Consider the following 21,069-nt stretch of genomic DNA (forward strand, 5'->3'; position numbering starts at 1 on the left):
AGGCAAGGTTTTAATAGAGCACTAAGGAAGCACCAAATTAAGGGAAGTAGATAGGTGATGAAGGGCAGGAGGAAGAATACATCACTCAGTAGCAGGCTCAGAAATGTCAGAACATCCCCTCRCAGCAGGCTGTGTAAAGCATCAGGAACACCTCTGCAGAAGTAGACTAAGTCACTCTTGTGATGATCATGGTAGTTTAGCAGTGCAAGGGAAAGATCTSTCACAGTTACAGCCAAATGCTGTATAGAAAACTTCCTGCAGTCATCTGGACACTGGCAATTTCTTTAGAAGGCTCTTGCAGAGTAGAAATASTCCTTGCTGATCTCAAGAAGAATTATCTAGAATTGCTGCAATCCGTTATGGCAGTAATCAACAATTGGTAACATGACCAGTGTTAGGTATTATTTATTGAATACAAACAGATAAAACTTGGAAGAGACAAGATCACTGCAGGATAAGRGTTAATTCAGTGGTTACATCAATGATTCATAAACCACAGTGTAATCTCCTAAATCCTAAAGTACTAGATTACCAGTGCAGCAGAAACACAGTGTTGGGCAGGACTCTGGCACGGTCTGGTGTCCCCAGGGACCTGCTCCCTGCACATGTCCATAGAAGACTGCTCACTTGTGGACTGTGACAGACACAGGGAYGGCTGGTTGTGGGGCAGCTGGTGACTGCAGCAAGGGCTGGGGCTCTTYAGGGTCTGTCTCCCTGTAACTGTATATGTAAGTTCAGGCTGATTTTCAGCTGCTACTTACTGATTTCTAATGCCCATATTCGCTAAGATTATGCTAAGATCGTCTTTCTTTATTGTTAATACTAACATTTAATTGCACTCTCCTAAGTACTTAAAGCCTTGCCCCTCCACAAGAGCCAGCAGTGGGTGCTGGGGCATTGGCCCCAGCACAAACCCCTTACGAAGAAGAGAGCTAGCTCACATCTGTCATAGGGGCTGCCAGACCAAAGCAATACAAGTTTCCAGCATTGTTACAGGCTTCCAGAAATTAGACTTCCAGCAGGTGAATCKGACACTGGATATACTAGTTAGGTGATCACCTGCCTCCTAATACAGGTGAAGGGACTTGACRCAAGAAGTCGTAGCTACACTGGTGTTGACACCTGAACAGCCAGTATCAGCTTGACTRCAAGCACCACAGAAGGCTACAGCCAGCATTTAAAGAAGCCTTCTCCTTGTGACCTCCCCCTGCTTGGGGAGGAAGGGCTGCTTCTAAAAACTGCAGTCACTGTAAGGACTGGTCTTCTGCATCTTTGGTAGCCTGTGGTAGCAAGCTCTCTTTGAGGGAATGCTGGTGTTTCTCATAGAGTCCTTTGGGTTGGGAGTCCAAAAGGACTGGTCCCACTATTCTTAAACGGTTATGTACAGAAAACATCAGAAGAAATTGCCCAGGGTTGTTACTCAGCTCTGACATGAATGAAAGGGGCAGAATTTGCACAGCAGGAAAAGCAGTTGATAGAGCAGTATCTGGATACGGGCCAGGGCTAAGATCTACTGRAACTACCAAGGGCAACATTCACTGTTGCATCATTTTTAAATCCTGCTTAGAGGACRGATGCTACACTTGGAGCACAAGAAAGCCTACCGCCTGTTTTCCTTTAGAGTTTGATACAGCCTCAATAGTTTGAATCCAAGATAATCCATTCTTAATGGCAAATTTGCAACTTTGCTCATAGCACAAGCATAAAAATACCATTGTCATAAGCAGAGATTTGGGTTTTGCTCCCACTTCTCTATCCAAACTCAGAATTATAGCTGCATTGCCGAGGAGACGCTGTTGAAGGAAATAACTTTGGAGAAAGAGTGATAGGAATGAACAGCTGGARGTAAGTTTGGGACAGAACTGATCTAAATTCTTTCTGCCACAGCTAGACTCATTCAGCTTACCATGCCCCTCCCCAAAATGTATTCACATTCAAGTCAATAGGGATTATTCATGTGAACAAGGACGARCACAACTGTTTGTGCAACCTGCTAGTCAGGATGCTCACAGCCTCTTGGGACTGCACAGATGCAGGAATATCGAGTACAACTTATAYCCTGCACCAGTGTCTTCTGCTGCTCATACTCCTTGCAGAATTTAACATTCTTTACTGGGAGCATTTCTTTTGTGGGAACAAAAAATGTCTCTTTAATCTGGACAGAGATGTCAGCTCTGAACAAGAAAGCTTCCATAGAAACTCTTAAGTATTAGCAGACGTTGCTGAAGAACAGCCCCCCTGGGATTTTTAATTATTTCTTAGATTTTTAATTATTTTAGATTTTTAATTATTATTATTTAAAAAAAAAAAACCCAGCCCACAAATGCCACATTTTGAACGGATCCATCTCCTATCCACTCCCATCTATTCCCTAGCTTAAGGGAATGCCCATTCTTGGTACCTCTAAGGCAAGGTAAGCACTACAGAAGCCAAAGAAAGCTCAGAAATACACAGCAAGTAATTGTTAGGACAATATTCAGGTTTTAACCTTCTAACACAAGCTGCATAAACACAGGGGAAAAGATGCTGCAATAGCAAGCCTCACATTCTTTCTTCTACCTTTCCCTCCTATTCACGAGCTTCTGCTCCATACTTTTTTCTTGGAATGTGGCACATCTCCAGGAGGGCACGACTGATTTAAACCRATTGACTCAAACTGTGCTTAATAAATTTGAATTTAAAAATACTGAAAATAAAACTATCAAGGATAATAGTGAGGATAGCTTAAAGAAGCTGCTGGTCAACTAAACAAATCTGTGAGGTTTTACCCTGTTAGAGACTCTGATTAAAGACCCACATAAATTACACTACTTACGTTACTTCTTAMATACTGATGGACACTTGGATTTCTCAGAGACCAGGTATCACAGTGGCTGCAGCTGCCCAAAGTGCTGGCTGGAGTGCTCATATTGGAGCCAGCTTCTGCTGTGTTCCCTCCAGTAAATCATCCTCATAAGTTAATGGCAAAATGGTGTAGTGGTACAACTCAAGAGGAAGTCCAGGCTCAACATACTTTAGAAAAATGTGTCATTTTATTTGTACACTTCCAAAGTTGTATGTAGAAACTTAAGAGTACAGTCCTGCAAATTTACTCATTGCTAGAAGAACAGCCAGGGACACAAGAAGGTATTTATTGATTGATCATCAAGTCAGAGGGGAATAAACAAACAAACAAAAAACCCCCCACCCCCCAAAATTAAAAAAGTTACGGGACTGGGGGTTTTTTTTGCCCCAAGTACAAATTTTATAAATACAAAACAAATTCACAAATTACTTTGAATGCTAAATAAATATCTACTTAATAAACTCAGACCGAATACCTCCAGCCAGCACTGGTACAGTACTTGAACAGATATGCAGTTGTACTCATTAGTGTTGAGAAGATATGCTCAAACAAGTTTTAACAACACACAGTTTCTTCAACTGTGCTACAGCAGAAGATTTTCTCTGAGTTGATAAAGCCCTCAATACCACAGCTCCTACAAAATCTAGAGGATGAAACAATGTTATTTTGTGCAGGAAAAAACAAAGTACTTCTGGAAGATATCTGGACACATGAATGTATTAAAAATGTACAAAACCTCTGTAAACCAGTACTGTATCCAGTACATCTATCAAAATTATTAGACACTGAATAAAACTGTAGCAAAGGTAATCTTTCCTACATTCTCCTGAGTGCTTAATAGTACATTGAGAATATAGTGCAGGCCACACTTCAAGGTGGTTAAACAGTTGTTATTGCTTTAAACAGACATGACGACTGTGTAATTTACCAATCCATTTTAATGAATGTAATAAATTCCCTCAAAAAATCCTTTGGAAGGCAGAGGTTAGATTCGTGACTTCTTCGCCGTGGGAGCAGTGTGGTCCACGTTACCAGATGTGATYGGAAGTCCAAGCTTTTGAGCCTGAATGTGGAAGAAAGCTTGAAGTCTAGTTCCAGCTTTTGCTTCACTTGTGTTACGAGGGTTGTATTCAAAGCAGTTCGAAAACATTAGCTCAATATCTTCAATGAATTCAGCTAGTGAGTAAAATAAATTAATTTAGTATGTCTCAAGTCATCAGAGAGCAGCATGATAAAGCAGGCTGACATCACTCTATCAGTACATTTAGTGATTTAGCGGGATCCTACACAGAACTGCAAGACAAAAATGTCTTTATGTGTCTCCAGTTCTATCATTGTATCGCTGCTGTGTCATGTAAACATTCTTAMATTTCTCTGATTATCAATACAGGAAATACAAATCAGACAGGAACAGTACCTTTTCTAATTATTTCATCAGTGTCACTCATTGACATCAAAGGCTTGATCAAAGAAATTACCAGTAGCTTCACAGCTGCCCACCATTTCTTATCTATCTGCCCACCATGTATGTTCATAGTAAAGAAACTATGTTCAATAAATCTTATTTAAAAAATATTAGTAACTGTACTTTAAAAAAAAAATGAAACACACCACAAAACCTCAAACCAAACAAAATTTCAGCTTTCTAATCATCTGACAGTTCTATTTTGGGACAAGAATTTAAAGTGAGAGAACATGGTACCTTTTTCAGGAAATAATACTTACATGCTAACTTATATTCACATTTATTCACTTTTTCACGGATTATATTTAAGGCAATAGGTTTTTTKATTATATCATAGTAGTCTGGTACCTAAAAAAAAAAAATCCAAACAGAAAGATTTATGGACAAACAAATGGAAGCTTAAATTCTGCCTATGTAAAACATTAAGGAAATCATGTATCAGCAGAAAGCATTTGTTGTTTTAAAATAAACCGAGGAGTCCCACACAACTACCTTCACTTCCTGAACTGAATGCTAGTTTTCAGGCACTGCTTTTCCTATTTTTGTATCACTAAAGTAGCAGACTACAACAAACATTAGCCAGCAATTAAATTTAATCCTAAATACCCTGTGAACAACTGCAAGAAAACTGCATGAGCAGATAAGCATTAGGCTGTTCCAGCTATTCCCATCWGTCAAGCACAAAAATTATTTCCAATATTTTAAATTGTTTTATTTTCCTGTAATATATTTCAATGTTAAAAGCTCTTTAATCACAAGTAATAACCACTTTGACTCCACCACCGTTCATTCAGAATTCTGAAATTCCATTTACTTGTGTTGAATAGAAGTTGGTGAACCTTTCTGCAGTAAGCAGTACCACACATGAACTGCCACTCCAGAGCAACACCTATGTGACAAAGGGTGAGGGGAGGAAAAAGAGTGCCTAACCTTTAAGTATACTGATCATTTGGTTCTAGTTTTGAGTTTTGGTAAGCACCAAGTCTAGGGTGACTGTCTCACAAAGTGGGGTGGGGCAAGCAAAAGAAAAAGGTGTCTGATCCAAATGTGACTTCCTTMCCCCCAAGGAAAGACCCACATGCACCATCATGTATGTTTTAAAACTAAGTTTTTGTTTATGGCCTGTAACCTTACAACATATTAAGTGCAACCTGCAAATGAACCTAAAGAAAGAATTAGTAGAAAAACAATTGACACTTTTCATTCCTTTTCTTTTAGGAGTGCTGTTTATGTAATTACTAAAAAGAAAAGTATTTTTCTCTTGCTGGCTTGCTGTGCACTGACCATTCAGTGTAGTCTTTACATTGTCTGAAAGGCAGCAAAAAGTTTAAACCAAAACTTCTATCATAATGAAGAAAATTTGGTTTCCTTCTAACTATACAGAGACTATCCCTCAGTGATTGATTCAGTCAAACCAGAATGCACTGAATTCTAGCAGTTAGTTTCAGGATCAAAACTAAGTTGAATTGTCCAYCTTCCCTTGCATTCAGCAGACTCTTGCTTTTCCCAGCGTAATTCCAATACTCTAGTAGGCAGTCCCTAATCTCCATTTTATTCAAAATTCCTCTCCTCCTCCTCCTCCTCTATGCTTACTTCTTTCATTCACGTTTGGACATTATGCTCTTTGTCCAGATAGATTAATCGTTCCAACTATTTATGACTCGCAATTCAGAGTTTCAAGTCTTCATTAAACAGCAATAACTGAATTTTAACAGAGCATTTAAACATCAAACTCTAGGTCCCCAAGAATGTCTGTGCAGAGTTACCCCAGCAGGCTTGGAAAGGACAGGCACTTTGGCAGGGTAAGGTAAGGCACACAGTTCCTGAAGTGCCTTATGACTGACAAGCCAGTGCAGCCTGCAGAAGGCAGCTTTGTGAACTTTTATTGTAGTAAAAACCTCTAGAGCAGCTCTTCCTTTGGGTACCCAAAAAGAGGAAAATTTAGAACAAGCTACAAAATCATCTTTTTACTGCATTATAGTTACTATCTGAGGGAAGTTGTTTCTATCTTATTATTTATCGCAGGTCTGTTTTCAGAAAATCTTCAATTTATGCAAAGACAAATTTAAATAATTTATTAATAACCACAAGCTTACCTTTGGCAGTCCTGTRCTCTACTTGTTTCGTTGTGTTTTTATCAAACCAAAGCAATTTACATTTTTAAATGCCCAATGAAAAGCATATTTAAAATTTTCCCAATACCATGTCAATTGGAAAAGTTATTTCTGGCACCAAATATCTGAGCTGAAATGTAAGAGTTCTCTGGTATCCCATTGCTTAGCTCTATCCCCCTGTTCAGACCATTCTACAAATTCCCAAGTTTTACCAGCAGGAAGCAGGACTCTCAGGCCATTATTATTCCCTCTACAGTTCRTTCAGTTACCTGGATTTTTGAAACCAGTTTCATGAAAGGCCAGCTGTCATCATGTCGTACCAGTTCCACTATGAGTTGTTCAAAAGCTGAGAGTTCATGGACTCCCCCTTGACGTCCTGAACTTCTCCTGTTCAGTATCGGAGGAGATGATTCTGGAAAAAAACAAYCCAACACCCCATCAGATAAAAATTAAAACTTGACAAGAAAAATTGAAAACAAAATATCAGAAAAAAAARTGAAACACCATTTTTTGGGTTCTAAAACTGTAGTTTAAAAGCACAAGGCATGTAGTTTGGCCTAAAGTATTAACTATACTACAGCCTTGTCATTTACAACTAAGATGTCTCTCTTGTCACACAGAATGCTAAGTACCAGGATGTAGCTGGGTGCCTCCTCCATTGCATTAATTTTGGAAATTATTTTTTTCACTGATTTCAATCTTAAAACAATTAGTTAAACACTTGAAGAAAAGCCCTATTAGAGAAAAAACATAATAAGCTGCCTACTGATAACTTCTACTTTCACAAAACCTCTATTAAGAGTGGTTTTATCTGCTTTCAAGAGTAGACAGAAGGGTAGTTAAAGGAAAAGCCCAGAAATTCTGAATGGTGACACATAGAAATGGTGCAGAATACAAGGCTGCCACACTGGAGTGCAAGCTCTTTTACACTCTTCAGTCTCACACTGGGTCCTTTTTGTTTTTAAAAGGTTATTGTATCTTTCCAAGTATTTTCTTACCATCAAAGTATTACCTTAACAAGCAAGGACACTGTTAGCCCTGTCCCAGACAGACAACATTTTCCTTCTGGTAGCAGTTTCCTGTTGCATACATATATTCCTAGGTTCATCACCTTGTCTRTATCTGTGTTCTTTACTGTTTAATTCTTCAATAAAACAAACCTATAAAAGCTACAAGTAACTATTTGCATTTGCGTGGATTAAGGCACTTTCAAATTTTCTAACCACTTATTATAGAGCATATTGTGTCCAAATATGAAATTTCAAATATGGATACAATGGCTGTAAATTTTTTTAAGGTTCACTTCCATCACTGCAAAAGAAAGAAACTGTCTGGTTGACAATGGCAAAACTTCCTTCAACTACCACTTCCAGTCTCCTTGCTCTACCACACAAATATTTTAGCAAGGAACGCGGATTTTGCTGTGAYAAACACATTTCTCTAACCTGCGGATTGTCGTTTTCTGCCTCTTCTCTTGGGTTCAGCAACAGGAAGAGAAAGCTTTGACGCAGAAACTGGAAACTTCCTAAGCTGTTCACTGGGGTCTGCAGTATCAACAATTCTAAATCCAAGAGAGTTGGAAGGGCTGTTTTCCAGTGTGTTATTAGAACTCTTTCTTCCTCTTCGTCTTCTTCGAGGACCAAGTAATTCCACAAAAACATCTGCTTGTAATGAACTTTGGCTCTGACGAGTGGTCCTGCTATTAAGTCTTAAAGTTGGCTTTCTCCCTCCTGAAGAGGCTGTCTTTATGTTTCTTAAACCCCTTCTGGTAATTTTTGATGAAGATTCAATTTGCTGGCTCCGAGAAGCGTATCTTGCCTGACGCTGGCTGTTCTGACTTGAGAATGGATTGTTGAGTTTGGCTGCTCTCATTTTTAATGGAAACTTGACCTGGGATCTTCCTTGCTTTGACAGGCTACAAAGTGAACAGTAATGTTTATTTATTCCACAATTCCATTCGTCTCTTTTCCCTCAGTTTTCTAATTCAGCATTTAAAAAACGCAACTATTCAAGACTGACTTGGTAAGCAGCTGGCTTGCAACCTGATGCAGTCAGTCACCCAATTACCATTATCTTAAATACTGCTCTGGGGTCTGGAAATTAAATGTTATGTGGAGTACATACTTTAAAGAAATGCTCAGAATTCTGATCACCTTTGCTTATGTAATAGGAATACATTAATTGGAGTRCCACCTATCAATTTCTTTAAATCACTTATTTCTCACAGCATGTATAACYGCTAGGATTTCTGAACATTATTACCAGCCACATAAATAAACTGCAGTTGTAAAATATGATATATAAGGAGTTATACTCTGGTTAGGGTTTATAACTAATACTCAAGACTCCTCTTCCTTTACAGGCGAGAGAGAMGATCCCAGAGATAAATTTATTTCTCAAGGACATGCACATTCTCTCCTACTATTGAATCTCAACTGTCAGAGCTGCAAATAACCTTGCTTCAGTCAGTTCAAAAGACTGCACCAAAAAGAAGAAAAATACTCTGAGATCAGAAAAGTTTCCTTCAATTGTGATGCTGCTGGCATGTTTATCAAATCGAATTTCTACTGAAATTATCAGTMTGTATTATTTAGCTGATTGTGTCAGTTTTTTTGGTTTGTTGTTTTTGAAGGAGGTTTTCTTGGGTTGTTGGTTCATTTGTGTTTTTTTTTGTTCTGGTGTTGTTATGGTTTGGGGGGGCTTTTTCAGGGGGTAAGTGTGGTTTGGTTTGTTTGTTGGCCTTTTTTAAACAGCTACAGTATTAGTCCTCAAGCCTTCCCAATGTCACATGGCCTCCAATGGATTGTTTTCCCTCATGTTCTAATACCTACTGTATGTATATAGTCCTCCAAAWTTCAAAGCTGGACAAAAATAAGTCCAGGTTTTTCTCCAGAAAACCTTTACTGTTTGAAGCTCTTTCCACTTTACATTCAAACAGTAGCTGTACAGAACTGCAGCTCTGATGGCCTTCTCCCACCCATACACCCAAAGCTGGAATTTTTACCTTGAAAAGTGAGCCTAAGTCCAGTGCTCCTAGCTTTTGCTAGTATTACATCTTTCAGTAAGAGCCAAATTTGCAACAATCTGCTATTTTTCTAAAAAACAAACATATTTTTCAAACCAGATTTTCAAGTTATATGCTTATGTGAACAATTACTCCATGTAATGATCAAGGTGATATTTTAGTTTAATGAAAGTCTGTTTACCTTATGTCTTCATCCTCTTGAGATTCATCCTCCTCATCTTGCTCATCTTCATAACGCTCTTCCTCACTTTGTCCCATCTCATCATAGTTTGCCTCTTCTTCCCCTTCCAGTTGTTCAGCAGTCTCTTCATCACTTTCCACAGAAGGTCTCTGTCTGGAGGAGAGGCGTCTAGAGCGCTGTTTTGGTCGGCACTCTGGGCAAAACCAATCTCCTTCAGGAATGGCCTAGAAACAGAAAGTGAAAAGAAGAAAACAAGTATCAGCGATATGCAATTAAGTTGTAAGAACTATTAACGTTCTGTGTGAAAAGGAAGCACTTTTTTTTCCTGAGATACCTTCAGCTTGGGCCTGATGCAGTAAGTGTGATATCCTCGATCGCAGCCATCACACAGCACCATGCTTTCTGCATCGCCTTTCTTCCGACATACTTTACAGCGAGCATTGAGGATGGACTTGGACCAGATGACACTTCGATCCAAAGTAGACAGATGAAGGAAGACTTGGGACAAGCTGGTAGAAGAAAGAAGTGACTCTCTCCACCGATCCAGAACTGTTTTATAGGACCGTCCACCATCACTGGCATCTTCCATTGAAGAAGGGGATTTAAAAAAATAAGAAAAATTACAAACCCCACAGAATTATCAAACTTCTTTTTCAAAGATCCAGGTTATTCTAGAATACACGGTAATASTCTGTCAAATGGACAGCAGTAGCAAACTGGGATAATATTTCAAGCTTTGTCTTATCTCTTCAATACTTGAGTATTTTCTTTTTAATTTCCAAGATGCTGAGGCTTTAAGATTTTAACTCTTCAAAACCTATTCAACTTAGAACTTGCACAAACATAGGTCATTAATAAGACAGTAAGCTATTGACCTGGAAACCTAACAATTTGATTTAATTTATGAAGCATAAGTGATTATTTAAGATGACAAAAAATTACCACGTCTAATTCACCTTCCTTTGTATGTACATTTTGAAATCCCAAAAAGTTTAAAGAAAGTAACTGAAACTTCACTGGCAAAAGGCAGCTTAAAGAGCACTTTTCACCCACATTTGCTCCAATACAGTCTACCAGAGAGCCTTACAGCCCTCTGCCCATGCCTCAGTGTCTTCATTCCTGCCCTGCACCCTACTTTCACAAGCACTGCATCCCTGTGTAGTTGATCAGATTGGGTGACTAACCTGGCTGAAATACAGCTGTTTCCTTAATATCTCTTAAACAATGTAGCACACAGGAATCTGTGGTACACATCAAGGGTCAAACCAAGTAACACCTCGGTTCTTAATTAATTTAGAAATAAATGGTGGGGGGAACAGGGGTGAGGAATTAGATGGTATTTTCAAATAGTTTGGGTTTGCAATCCAGGCCATAGAAGCGGCCACACAAACACACACAGTGAATAGCAAGGGGACAATACTGAATGGGAATGGGCAGCTGGGAATGAGAGAAGCAAATGGGCTGTTTGAGGACCAAGAGAAAAAAGAAGGCACTGCTGCGTTCAGCAGAAAGCTAATTTCTTTATTAAAGCTGAAAGTTATTTCTTGCATTTTAAAGTAAGAAGGTTTGAGAACAGGAAGAGACAATGTAACAATGCTTTTGATTATGGAAATATCCACAGACTTCCCTTCTAAAAGTGACAGTCTAGCCACTACAGCATGATCTCAGTTGATTAATGATGCACTCCAGTATATAATGCCATCCTGCCTGCAACACAACTCACAGTGGGCACACGAATGGCCTGTGATGCACCTGTCTGCCACATGATTTATTCTCAGGAATAGGAAGAGAAAATATCTAATAACAAATAAAAGGAAAGAACAAAAATGAGACTAATTGCTCTCCTGGCAGGGCCCTTCTGCCTTCTCATCAACCGGCTGCCAGGATTTGTATAATCTTGCATACATTTGCATTAGCAGCAAGCAGCACAAGAGAAGTGATGGGAGAAGGCAGAGGATAAACAGGCAACACAGCTTCATAAATAAAATACAGTCACTCCTGAACTGCAAACCTGTATTTCATAATATTTCCTATGACTTAATCCTTAGACTTCCTGTGTTAACTTCAGTCTTCCGAAGACAGTGTTTCATCTCTACAGCACTGCAGTTATCTCCATGTGTATTTTAAAATTCAGTAAGAAAATTAAAATCACCTAAGTCAGATTTGTACTATAAGTCTTGCAAAAACACTTTGTCTTAAGCATATATATAGTTTGGCAAGCATTTCTTTTTCTGGCAATCGCAGCTTTACCATTATTTCTTTTATTTGGACTTTATTTTCAGCCTGGATTGGTTCACCAATATAGTTCATCACACAACACAACAAATATATTACAACTGCAAATTTGCAGTGCAAATAGGGATGAAAAATTACTGACCACAACCTGCTTCAGCATGTCCTGCTGCTGAAACAAACATGCCAAACAACACCCACTGGGTTCAGTTCCCAATTTGTAAAGTAAGAATAACACTTTTTTCTTCCATCCATCATCTTTCTCATTTATATTGCTAACTTGGAGGAAGAAAAGGACTCTTTCTTTGTGTCTGAGCAGCTCTACACTGCGCAGTGGGATACCCTTCTGTCAGCTAAGTCCTCCAAGCCTTGCTACAATGCAAATGAAGTTGTCTGACAGATCTATGCACTCATCTATCAATAGCTAATTGAGTTCAGGGAAAGGTTTTCCATTTTAGTATTTCTAGAAAGATATGCAGTTGCACAATGCTGTGAAGTTTCAGAAAAAAATGGGGACTTTAAAAAGAAGGGAAAAAAAAAACCCAACAAAACGGAATTATGTGAACATGCAGATTTTGGTCCCTAAGTAATAAAAAGAAAGTAAAGTTCCTTATTACTGGTTGTAGAAAACTTTTATTTATTTTCAAATATTTTGGCTGTATTTGTTTCAGTACCYATATTTAAACCTTTGGTTTCAATACCACAACTCCTTCAATGTAAGGAACTGGCTACAAAATTAATTAAGTAAAAAACAATAGAAAAAGAAAACCTAATAAAATATTCAATGTTTTCTAATTCTTAGCAATACAAGTAACATTTAAAATTTACCATCTCTCTGACTAGTCTTGTCTTTCACTCTCTTCCTCCTTTTATACCCCCAGTGGTGCCTTTCATCATCTTCTGCATTACCTAACATTAAATTCATAGAGTTATTTCAATACCTTTTTGAAGTATGGCAGATTATTTTTAAAATAATTTTTATATTCCATACTTGTGTAGTCTAAAAATGTGACTTGAACAGAGATTCTCAATATGTGCACACAGAAGGTAGACAGTATGTGCTTCCACTACACAGAAGGTAGACAGTGAAGGGTAAGAGCACTGTGCAAGAGGAATTGCACATCCCAGTGTTCACTTTGATTCCCATTACAAACACAAGGCTTGAACTGAAAGCTCTGAAGCCTACCCTGCCTTACCTTTCTGTCCATCTCTGATACAAATGGTCACAGCAGCAGGTACTAGTGACAGGTTTCTCTCTCAGCAAACAACTGGTCTGGTCTGTGCTGCCACAAACCTCCTCACATCTCAAAAAATGTAGCCAGGTTATAGGCACAGTTCTCAAGGATCAATAGAATTACTTGAACTGTCCACTTGAAACAACGTACTTTGGATATTTTTGTGCAGGAGCATTCTCAAGTATTAAAATGATGAAATTAACCTCCCAGGGAAGAAGAGCCATAGTCAACCTAATCTGATCCAATTACAGGGCACCTTCTTTGACTGTCTTCTCTGAAGAGKAAATAAAAATTCTGTATCATAAAAAAGCCCATTTCCACCTTTGCTGCCTCTGCTCATGAAACTCTGCAGGGAAGTAACGAAAGCATGAGAACAAAGTACGTRTATATACTAATCACATCCCAGGATACTGTTGGAAGATGTCTGATGCTATTATGAGGACAATTATAAACAGGAAACAATTTTGGGAGCAGAGGAAATAAAGATAATCAATATCTAAAAAGAAAGGAATAGAATAAAGACAAGCAAAAAGGAGCAAAAAAGTTGGTTTGGGGTTTTTTTGTCCCGCAAGAAGTGTGTGGCACAAGTTACAAATTAGGCAATGGTTCCCTCCATCAGTCTCAAAGGTGCTCCCATGAATTAGAATCCAACCTTTTGCATGGAAATCTGAAGGATGCTTAAATGACTGAAGTCCTGAACTAGTGCAGAAGGCAGCCTTTTTTTCTGGATGCCTCACTGAACTCCAGGGCAACCAAATCACTTCATCATTTTATACCTCAACTTTGACATTTCTGTAAAAGGAATGATGAGACCTATTACTGCACTGCAGAATATTTTGAAATGTAAGGAAAGTATATTTATATAAAAAAATAAGCAAAATTCGTAACAAAAACTGCTTGTATTACTTCCTACTCAAACACTTCTTCTCTGAGAAGCAGCACTTCAGAGTTTCCTCCATACAACTATTTTAAAAAGAAAATGGTTTTTTTTGAATCTTAACTCTGAAATTTTTGCAGGAAAACAATGTACTGCAACTGCACTCCCTCCCTTCCATGATTCTCCCCAAACATTACCTTGGGCTCTACTTAAGGAAGAGAAACCAAATTTTCATAGCTAACATTTAATGAAAGGATTCCTAAAAACAGTTCAAAATTAGGAAACATATGCAATTCAAATGTTGCATTTAGTCACCACACAACAGAAGATTAGCGGGCATCTAGCAGCTCTGCAAGGCTGAGGGGGCCATTTCTGGGGTTCCCAGATCTCCTTTYACATTGCTATCTCTGTCAGTCTTTTCTTACTCTTCCACTTGAACATTTGGTATGCACCTCAACTCTAAACCTATCAGAATCACCAGCAAGGCTCTTGGCAGCCTGATAGAGCCTCAAACAAAAACAGAGCCGAGAGGAGCAGCTGGTCCTTTTATTGCTGTGCTGGGTCCCTTTGTCTGCTCTGCACCCTGGAGGCCACCGGGATAAACCTGCCAGTGACTGCAGGGAATTTCACTGTGCTGGCTTTAGGACTAGCAGCTATAAATGAAAACTAAAAATTGTTAAGTATGGCTCCATTCCCTAATAGGAACAGAGCAGAGTGAAGGGGGGGGGATGAAGAGGGCAAAGAAACTTTGCARTGAAAGCAAGAACTGAAATAATGACAAAGAGCATTTTCAGTGTCGTTTGAAACAGAAACACAGGGGCACTCTTWACTGCAAGTGTTCCCCTGTACTGCTACCAAAACAGAACTCGTAGCCCTTGCTTGAGTTTCAGTTTTTTTACTTCAATGGTAACTCAATCAACSTAAAAAGTTGGGATTATCAGATTTAACATTAGAAACAGATATGCGAGGCATTTTGTCTAGGGGCTGGTTCCCTTACATAACTGGAACAACTATTAAAAAAATACCTCTCCTGTTCAAAAAAAAAAGCAAGCCTATACAGACAAAATAATCTATATAAGAACAGTCAAACAAAAACAAAAATTCCTCAAACTAAAAGCTAGTGGTTACAAAGTTAAAAGTTAATTTGTATCAACAGAATACTGTTGGCCTCACTCTAGAGGGATCAGGGAAAAAATGCATCAYAGCTGAACACATGGCAGTTCTGAAAAAGAAGTGTCCATTTTTTATTAAAAGTTTTAGTACCACTACAAACACCTCCTTGTCAAGCTAAGTAGAGAACTTTTCTTTGTTATACACAGGCAATCTTGCCTTCATTCAAATTCACCTCCTGCTAAAAGCAGCCCATTACGCAACTGAAAACATGAGACATTTGGCACCAAAAACGAAGAGGGAACCTGACACTTGTCGCTTAATGCTTAAGGCAGTAAGCCAGAGCAGAGGACACCTGGGATCCTTCCTGCTCCTCAGCAATGTAGGTTGTTCTACACATTACTGTAATCTTAGAGCAGCAGCATTTTTCACAGCAGAAGAGATGCATGGGCATACTACARTAAACAAACATCAGAGATTTAAGACATGCAAAACATGTACATTTGCTTTCCTTATATACTCTCTTTGTCACTCAGTATAAAACACCTAAGAGGGAACAGGATTTTCAGGTTAAAAAAAAATTCCACCATCACTGCAAAGGCATGGCAAAAACATGAAGCAACATAGGATTATGGCAGAGTCGAAACCACAAAAAAAAGACAYAGAAGGACTGCTAAAAAACTTTATCTCCACTACTTCCGGGACATTTTTCTTCTTTCAGGCTTTTTCCTCTAAATCAGGATGCACAATCAATGGCCATAACCTGCCAATAACCATGTTTTTCCCCCTAGAGGGATAATAAACTCACAAAGGTCAGCAAGAGGCTGTTGGCAAAATACTCTCAGACCCCATATGGAAATGAAGGCATATAATGCACAATGTATTTACAACTTGCTTATGAAAAGTAGGACAAATGCTAGATGTACTGTCAATCAACTGTTGCACAGTTTGCAAATCTAGTCATATAGCAGGAAATAAGCTGTATCATGTCTGGCTCAGAAAGACGAGACATACTTGACCAAACACTCAGTCAAGTACAGCTTTTAAACAGTTGCAGTTTAAACTATTCTTGTGCTCTCCCCTTTCCTCTCAATCATTTGCTGCACTTCTCTTTTCTAGAGGTCATCACACTGATATCAAAAGCTTGTGGAAGGGAACCCATGCTCACATGTCGGTCTTTGGCACAAATCTAGCTCAAACCCATCTTCAGTGGCAACTGATACGGACAGCAGACTCCATGCAGGAGCAGCCAAGATGCAGAAACATATTTAGGTCAACTATGCCACAGGCCACTACCATCTAGAATGACACACCAAAACCTGCATTTTCATCTCTACCTACTACAGCAGAGTCTGCTGGAGCACAAGGAYTTCATACAGTGATTATCAAGAGGAGAGTATCAGTCTAACATGGTGTGTAGCAGTTGTTGCTCTGGAGGACCCTTGGATGTGGTACGTTGGCAAAACCAGAAGTGAAAGGTAAAGYAGCCCAACAAGCACAGAGCACAGCTCATCCCCAGCGTGCCATCCAGACAGGAACTCTGACCAAGACAGCCACCTTGGAAAGGAGGAACCAACTTTATACATTTCTCTATGATAAAACTCCGATTCTGAATTGCAGAAGCATCCTAAGGAATCCAGACCGGAGGGATCACAGGAATACAAACTTCATGCAGTTTGAATCCCCTCTCTCACCCCTAGAGCCCCATCAGAAGAAACGAAGTAAGGAATATGCATCAAAGTCAAGCTATAATTCTGGCTTAGGTTTAATTTTTCTTGCAATCTTTTATTTCCAAGTTTTACAGCACAAATGCAAAACCTAAGAATCTTAAAGTTTGCAATGTAAATCTTTCCTGCATTTTACTGTAAGTATTCTGTAACTGCTGAACAAGGTGATCCAGATTAACCAGGCCTACACTGCTTTCAATGAAATAGTATAAAAAGAAGCACTCATTTTTATAACCTAGAACTGCATGATATGTTGGCCTCAACAGTAATTCTGAATTAYAGTATTCCTCTGGAAAGCTTGATCATTTCTGCTGAAGGGTACAATTTGTCTCCCAACACATCACTATAATTGTAGCACCACATAAATAAGGTCACTGAAACAATCTGTGTCAAATAAGCATGTACTTAAGAGTAAAATTTGCTGTTAATGAATACATTTTATATATATGTATAGGTGTGTGTTAATTTTTTGTTCTTTTCCTCAAGATTTCCTTCTACAGCAAAATAAGCAAGTGGGTTTGGGGTGGGGACTTTTCTGTAGTGCTGGGGTGGATGTGCTTGGTTTGTTTCAGTTACAAAATCTTACACAAGACTAGAGGCATAGTTTCAATGCAGAGACTTACCAAGAGGTGCTTTGAGAAACCTGCGCTCAATGCCTTGYTCTATCTGAAGCAGTGCAGATGCCAAGTGGTGGACCACATTACTGACTGGCTGAGGAGTACTTGTACTTGTTGATGCAGCACTTGGAGCTTCAGTTTTTAACCCAACAAGTCTAGAAGAGAAATACATAAAGTTATCTTTGAATTCTCTGAACTTAACACCAGAGATATTTGCACATGTATGTATCCACAGCAGCTTCTTATTCTAGCTTCATGCAGATGCATAGATTATGGACATGAACGGATACTACACAGTTGTGATTGAGCAAACATAAGAACTGGGATAACCAATTAGCCTAGTTAATCTAGATAAATCATCTTTAGGTAACAGTTATCTAAACTGTAAGAAATGTGAGTGACAAATTTCAAAACAATTATTAAGATTTCCAGAAAAGGTGATGAAACATCCATCAGCTAGATTATGACAAATTTCTGTGAAGCATATAATCCCAGAAGTTCTTCATTGAAAACATTTCCAGTGACAAGAGCAGATTTTCCATCTGCTGAAGTTCAACTACATCGTTCCTTACAATTCAGAAGGTTTTTGAAAAGAAAAACAATTAAACCAAAGTTTTAAAATGTAAATCAAGAATTGTTAACTTACATGTTCTTATCCTTGGAAGATCTTTCTAAAATACGAACTTTTATATAAGAGTGGTAAAAAAACCTCCCAAACAATAAAAACAACCCTAAAACCCTGCTGAAACCAACCAAACAAAACCCACAAACAAACAAACAAAACACCAAAGAAGTAGTTATCCAATAAAACAGGACCAAAAGACTAAGTAATCATCTCAAAGTTAGTTCATCTTTCTGAACCACAAACATTACGTAACATGTAGGAGAGCAACTCACACTACTGAAAATAAAATTCAGTTTCTAGGTAGGGTTAAAAAAAATGTAACTAAGACTGCCTGGATTCTGCTTTATTCTCGTAAATAAGCAATGCTTTTGGTTGTCCCTGTTCTTTTTTCACACTTAAAAGGTGTTCATTATATTTTGCAGTCACACACATTTTGAGAGCCTAAAAGCAAACAGAAAGMAAGCTGCATAGTTATTTACATTTCAAGGTCTTAATGAGATGTCACTTGCTCTGAGGTGGATAAAAAGCCCAGCATCAAAAGCAATCTGTCACATGATTTCAGAATCCCATAGTCTGATTTAATATGCAAGACTTTATTAGAGTACACTTTATTCAGAAACTCTGATGGAGTCAGTACTGAATGGAAAAAAAAATTAAGCAACAAACTTATGCAGTTGAATTGAGAGTTGGCAACAGAACAAGTAGCCAGCGGAAGTAGAAAGAGATAAATTTCAGCTTCTTAGTTAAAACAGTGCAATATTTCAATATAGATCCAAACGTCTGCAAATTGTGTCATTAATATAAAGGATGACCCTATCCCTTTTGCATTCAACTAGAGAACTGTGATTCAAAGGATAGTCTTATAGGAAAATTCTAATTCAGGGATGAATAAGAACTGAAATAAAATAGAAAAACAAATTGAAGAATTTTAAATTCCTAACATCCAACACAGCACTCATCAGTCCTTTAAGAAATACAGCTTTTATAAAAATCTACCAGCAGAAAGTGTCACAAAATACAGAAGCAAACAGTATGTTAGTATAATGATTGTCTCAAATCAATCTTTTTTCCTGAAGTATTTCAATATTCAATATCAAGACATACAACTTTATATGTATTAAGTATATTAAGGTAGACCTTTATTTCTAAGAACTGTGTAAATTCTGAGAGTTAAGAATTAAGAAATCTTCACCATTTCTGTGATTTCTGAAGTTTGATTTACAACAGGAGCTGCTATCGGAGATGCACATCTTTCTCAAATCTTTGTTTAAAAACCAAACAAAAGCAACACAAAACTCTTTACAACTACAACACCGTAGGATCTGAAGATTCCTATGCTGTAGCTTGTTCTATGGAAGCATTAGCGTTCGTAAAGTTGTAAAATCACATCTCCATCTTGCTGCCCTGCTTAGAGTTAATCCAGACCATGGCCTGTTGCCCTGGTGGCTCCTACTGTGCCTCAAGAGGTACACTGGCCAGGTCAACCAGCAATTTGTTACTACTAGCATTTTTCTTCCTCAACACTTCTACTCTTTCCAGAAATAGGAGTGCTTTGGTTTTGCCCTTTTGTTTGGTGGTTTTTTGTTTTGTGTTTTATTGGGGGGTGGTGTTTTTCTTTATCTGAGGTTTTTCTGGGGGGAAGTGGGAGGTTCTTCTGGAAAACAAAACAWCAATTGCCAGTTTAATTTTTCTATGCATTTGAAATTATTTTTAAATGAATCCACATGCTCCTTTTTTGATAATTAATGTTCACTTTGAGCAGTGTAATATCTGAATACTGAAAGCTGTAAAAACTGGTGTCTTAGTCTTATATTTTAATAGAACAGCATCATTTAGATACTATAAACCAATGCAAAACTCTCACATTTTAAGATTTACAAGCTTAAAAATCATCATGCTGAAGAATTTGAGGGTAAAGACAATTTGAAGGTCAAAAAACCCCCAACCAAACAAATCCAGAGCATTGCTATAAAACTGAAGAGATAAGAGCCATTATTTAAACTATAACTCTTACCTTTCTTTCACAATAAATTTATCTTGATCATCAGTTTCCATTTCTTCAGATTCTTCATTCACAGTTTTAATAATACCATTTTCTTTGTTTTCATCATTCAGAAATTCGTATCTCCCGTGCTCTAAGGCAGCTCTCCAAGACTGTCTGTCTGTAACCTGAAGCAAACATACAAATTTGAGGTTTCTAAAGAATCAAAGGACACAAACTTTTAGTACCCATTTCTGTCTATGTTTAATTCAATTATGCTTTTAGTAAAACCAAAGCATGCWAGAGTTCTCATTTAAGTTACAGACTTGATGGCACCACTCTGTTCCTACATTCCTACAATTTACAAATACCTTAATAGCTCCCAATGTTCCTTGGTAGATCCTGTCTTCAATGTCCAAAAGAAAGTCTCTAAGTCTCAGTTCAAGCTGCTTCTCTGCAGATATGTGAGACCCATCATGGGTAATCTGCATCCTTCCCCGTCCTATAGGAGATCTGATGTCACTTTGAGGTTTTTCTGCAAGAACAGCAAGTAATTTGGTGTTAGCAGATCTTGTTACTTTAATGCAGCTGTTGGTGGAGGGAACAAAAGTACAAGACAGAACAAGCTGAACATATGGGTTCAAGATTCCCTTCCTGTAGCAAGYTGCCAACACCAACATCTCTGTGCGAGCTAAGGCATCTGATTGAACCAAGCAGGGTATTCTTTCAAGGGGTGACCAATAGACTGCCATCCACTCATTCCAACATGTAAGAGAAATCCTTGCTAATTTAAAAGTAGTTCTTTTGTCTTAAAATTCTTTCAAAAGTAGTAGATAAGTAATACCAACCCTGCTTTAAGTGCAAAGAGGAAAAAAAAAACCAGAAGAGAATAAAGCTACATTTCTAGTATCTGATGGTTCTTACTTCACAAGAGAACTCTTCAGCTGTCTTTTATGCATGTATCTTTATCATAGAAACACTTAAAATAAGCATGTACAACTGAAAATCATAAAACCTAACAGAACAAGATAAAAT

At 38.1% G+C, this 21,069-nt stretch overlaps 1 protein-coding gene across 6 annotated transcripts in view; it reads right to left on the reverse strand.

Annotated features, from left to right (window-relative positions):
• Positions 1–3,010: 3,010 nt before the first annotated feature.
• Positions 3,011–21,069, reverse strand: part of BAZ1A (bromodomain adjacent to zinc finger domain 1A) — a 63,628-nt gene continuing 45,569 nt past the window's right edge. For 4 of the 6 annotated variants that reach the window (XM_057364874.1, XM_057365038.1, XM_057364701.1 and 1 more), the window contains 10 exons: positions 20,406–20,569; positions 20,068–20,222; positions 17,435–17,583; positions 12,691–12,771; positions 9,965–10,212; positions 9,631–9,854; positions 7,870–8,339; positions 6,694–6,836; positions 4,571–4,658; positions 3,011–4,021 (listed from right to left, as the gene is read on the reverse strand). In XM_057364874.1, the coding sequence (XP_057220857.1) occupies positions 3,831–4,021; positions 4,571–4,658; positions 6,694–6,836; positions 7,870–8,339; positions 9,631–9,854; positions 9,965–10,212; positions 12,691–12,771; positions 17,435–17,583; positions 20,068–20,222; positions 20,406–20,569 (1,913 nt within the window). In that variant the 3' untranslated portion in view covers positions 3,011–3,830. The remainder of the gene's footprint in view (positions 4,022–4,570; positions 4,659–6,693; positions 6,837–7,869; positions 8,340–9,630; positions 9,855–9,964; positions 10,213–12,690; positions 12,772–17,434; positions 17,584–20,067; positions 20,223–20,405; positions 20,570–21,069) is intronic. The other 2 variants (XM_057365113.1, XM_057364957.1) reach the window with 1 other exon arrangement.

Source organism: Malurus melanocephalus, unplaced genomic scaffold (assembly GCF_030028575.1).
Source record: "Malurus melanocephalus ecotype Western Australia unplaced genomic scaffold, MMel_1.1 scaffold_0, whole genome shotgun sequence".
In the NCBI taxonomy this organism is placed as follows: domain Eukaryota; kingdom Metazoa; phylum Chordata; class Aves; order Passeriformes; family Maluridae; genus Malurus; species Malurus melanocephalus.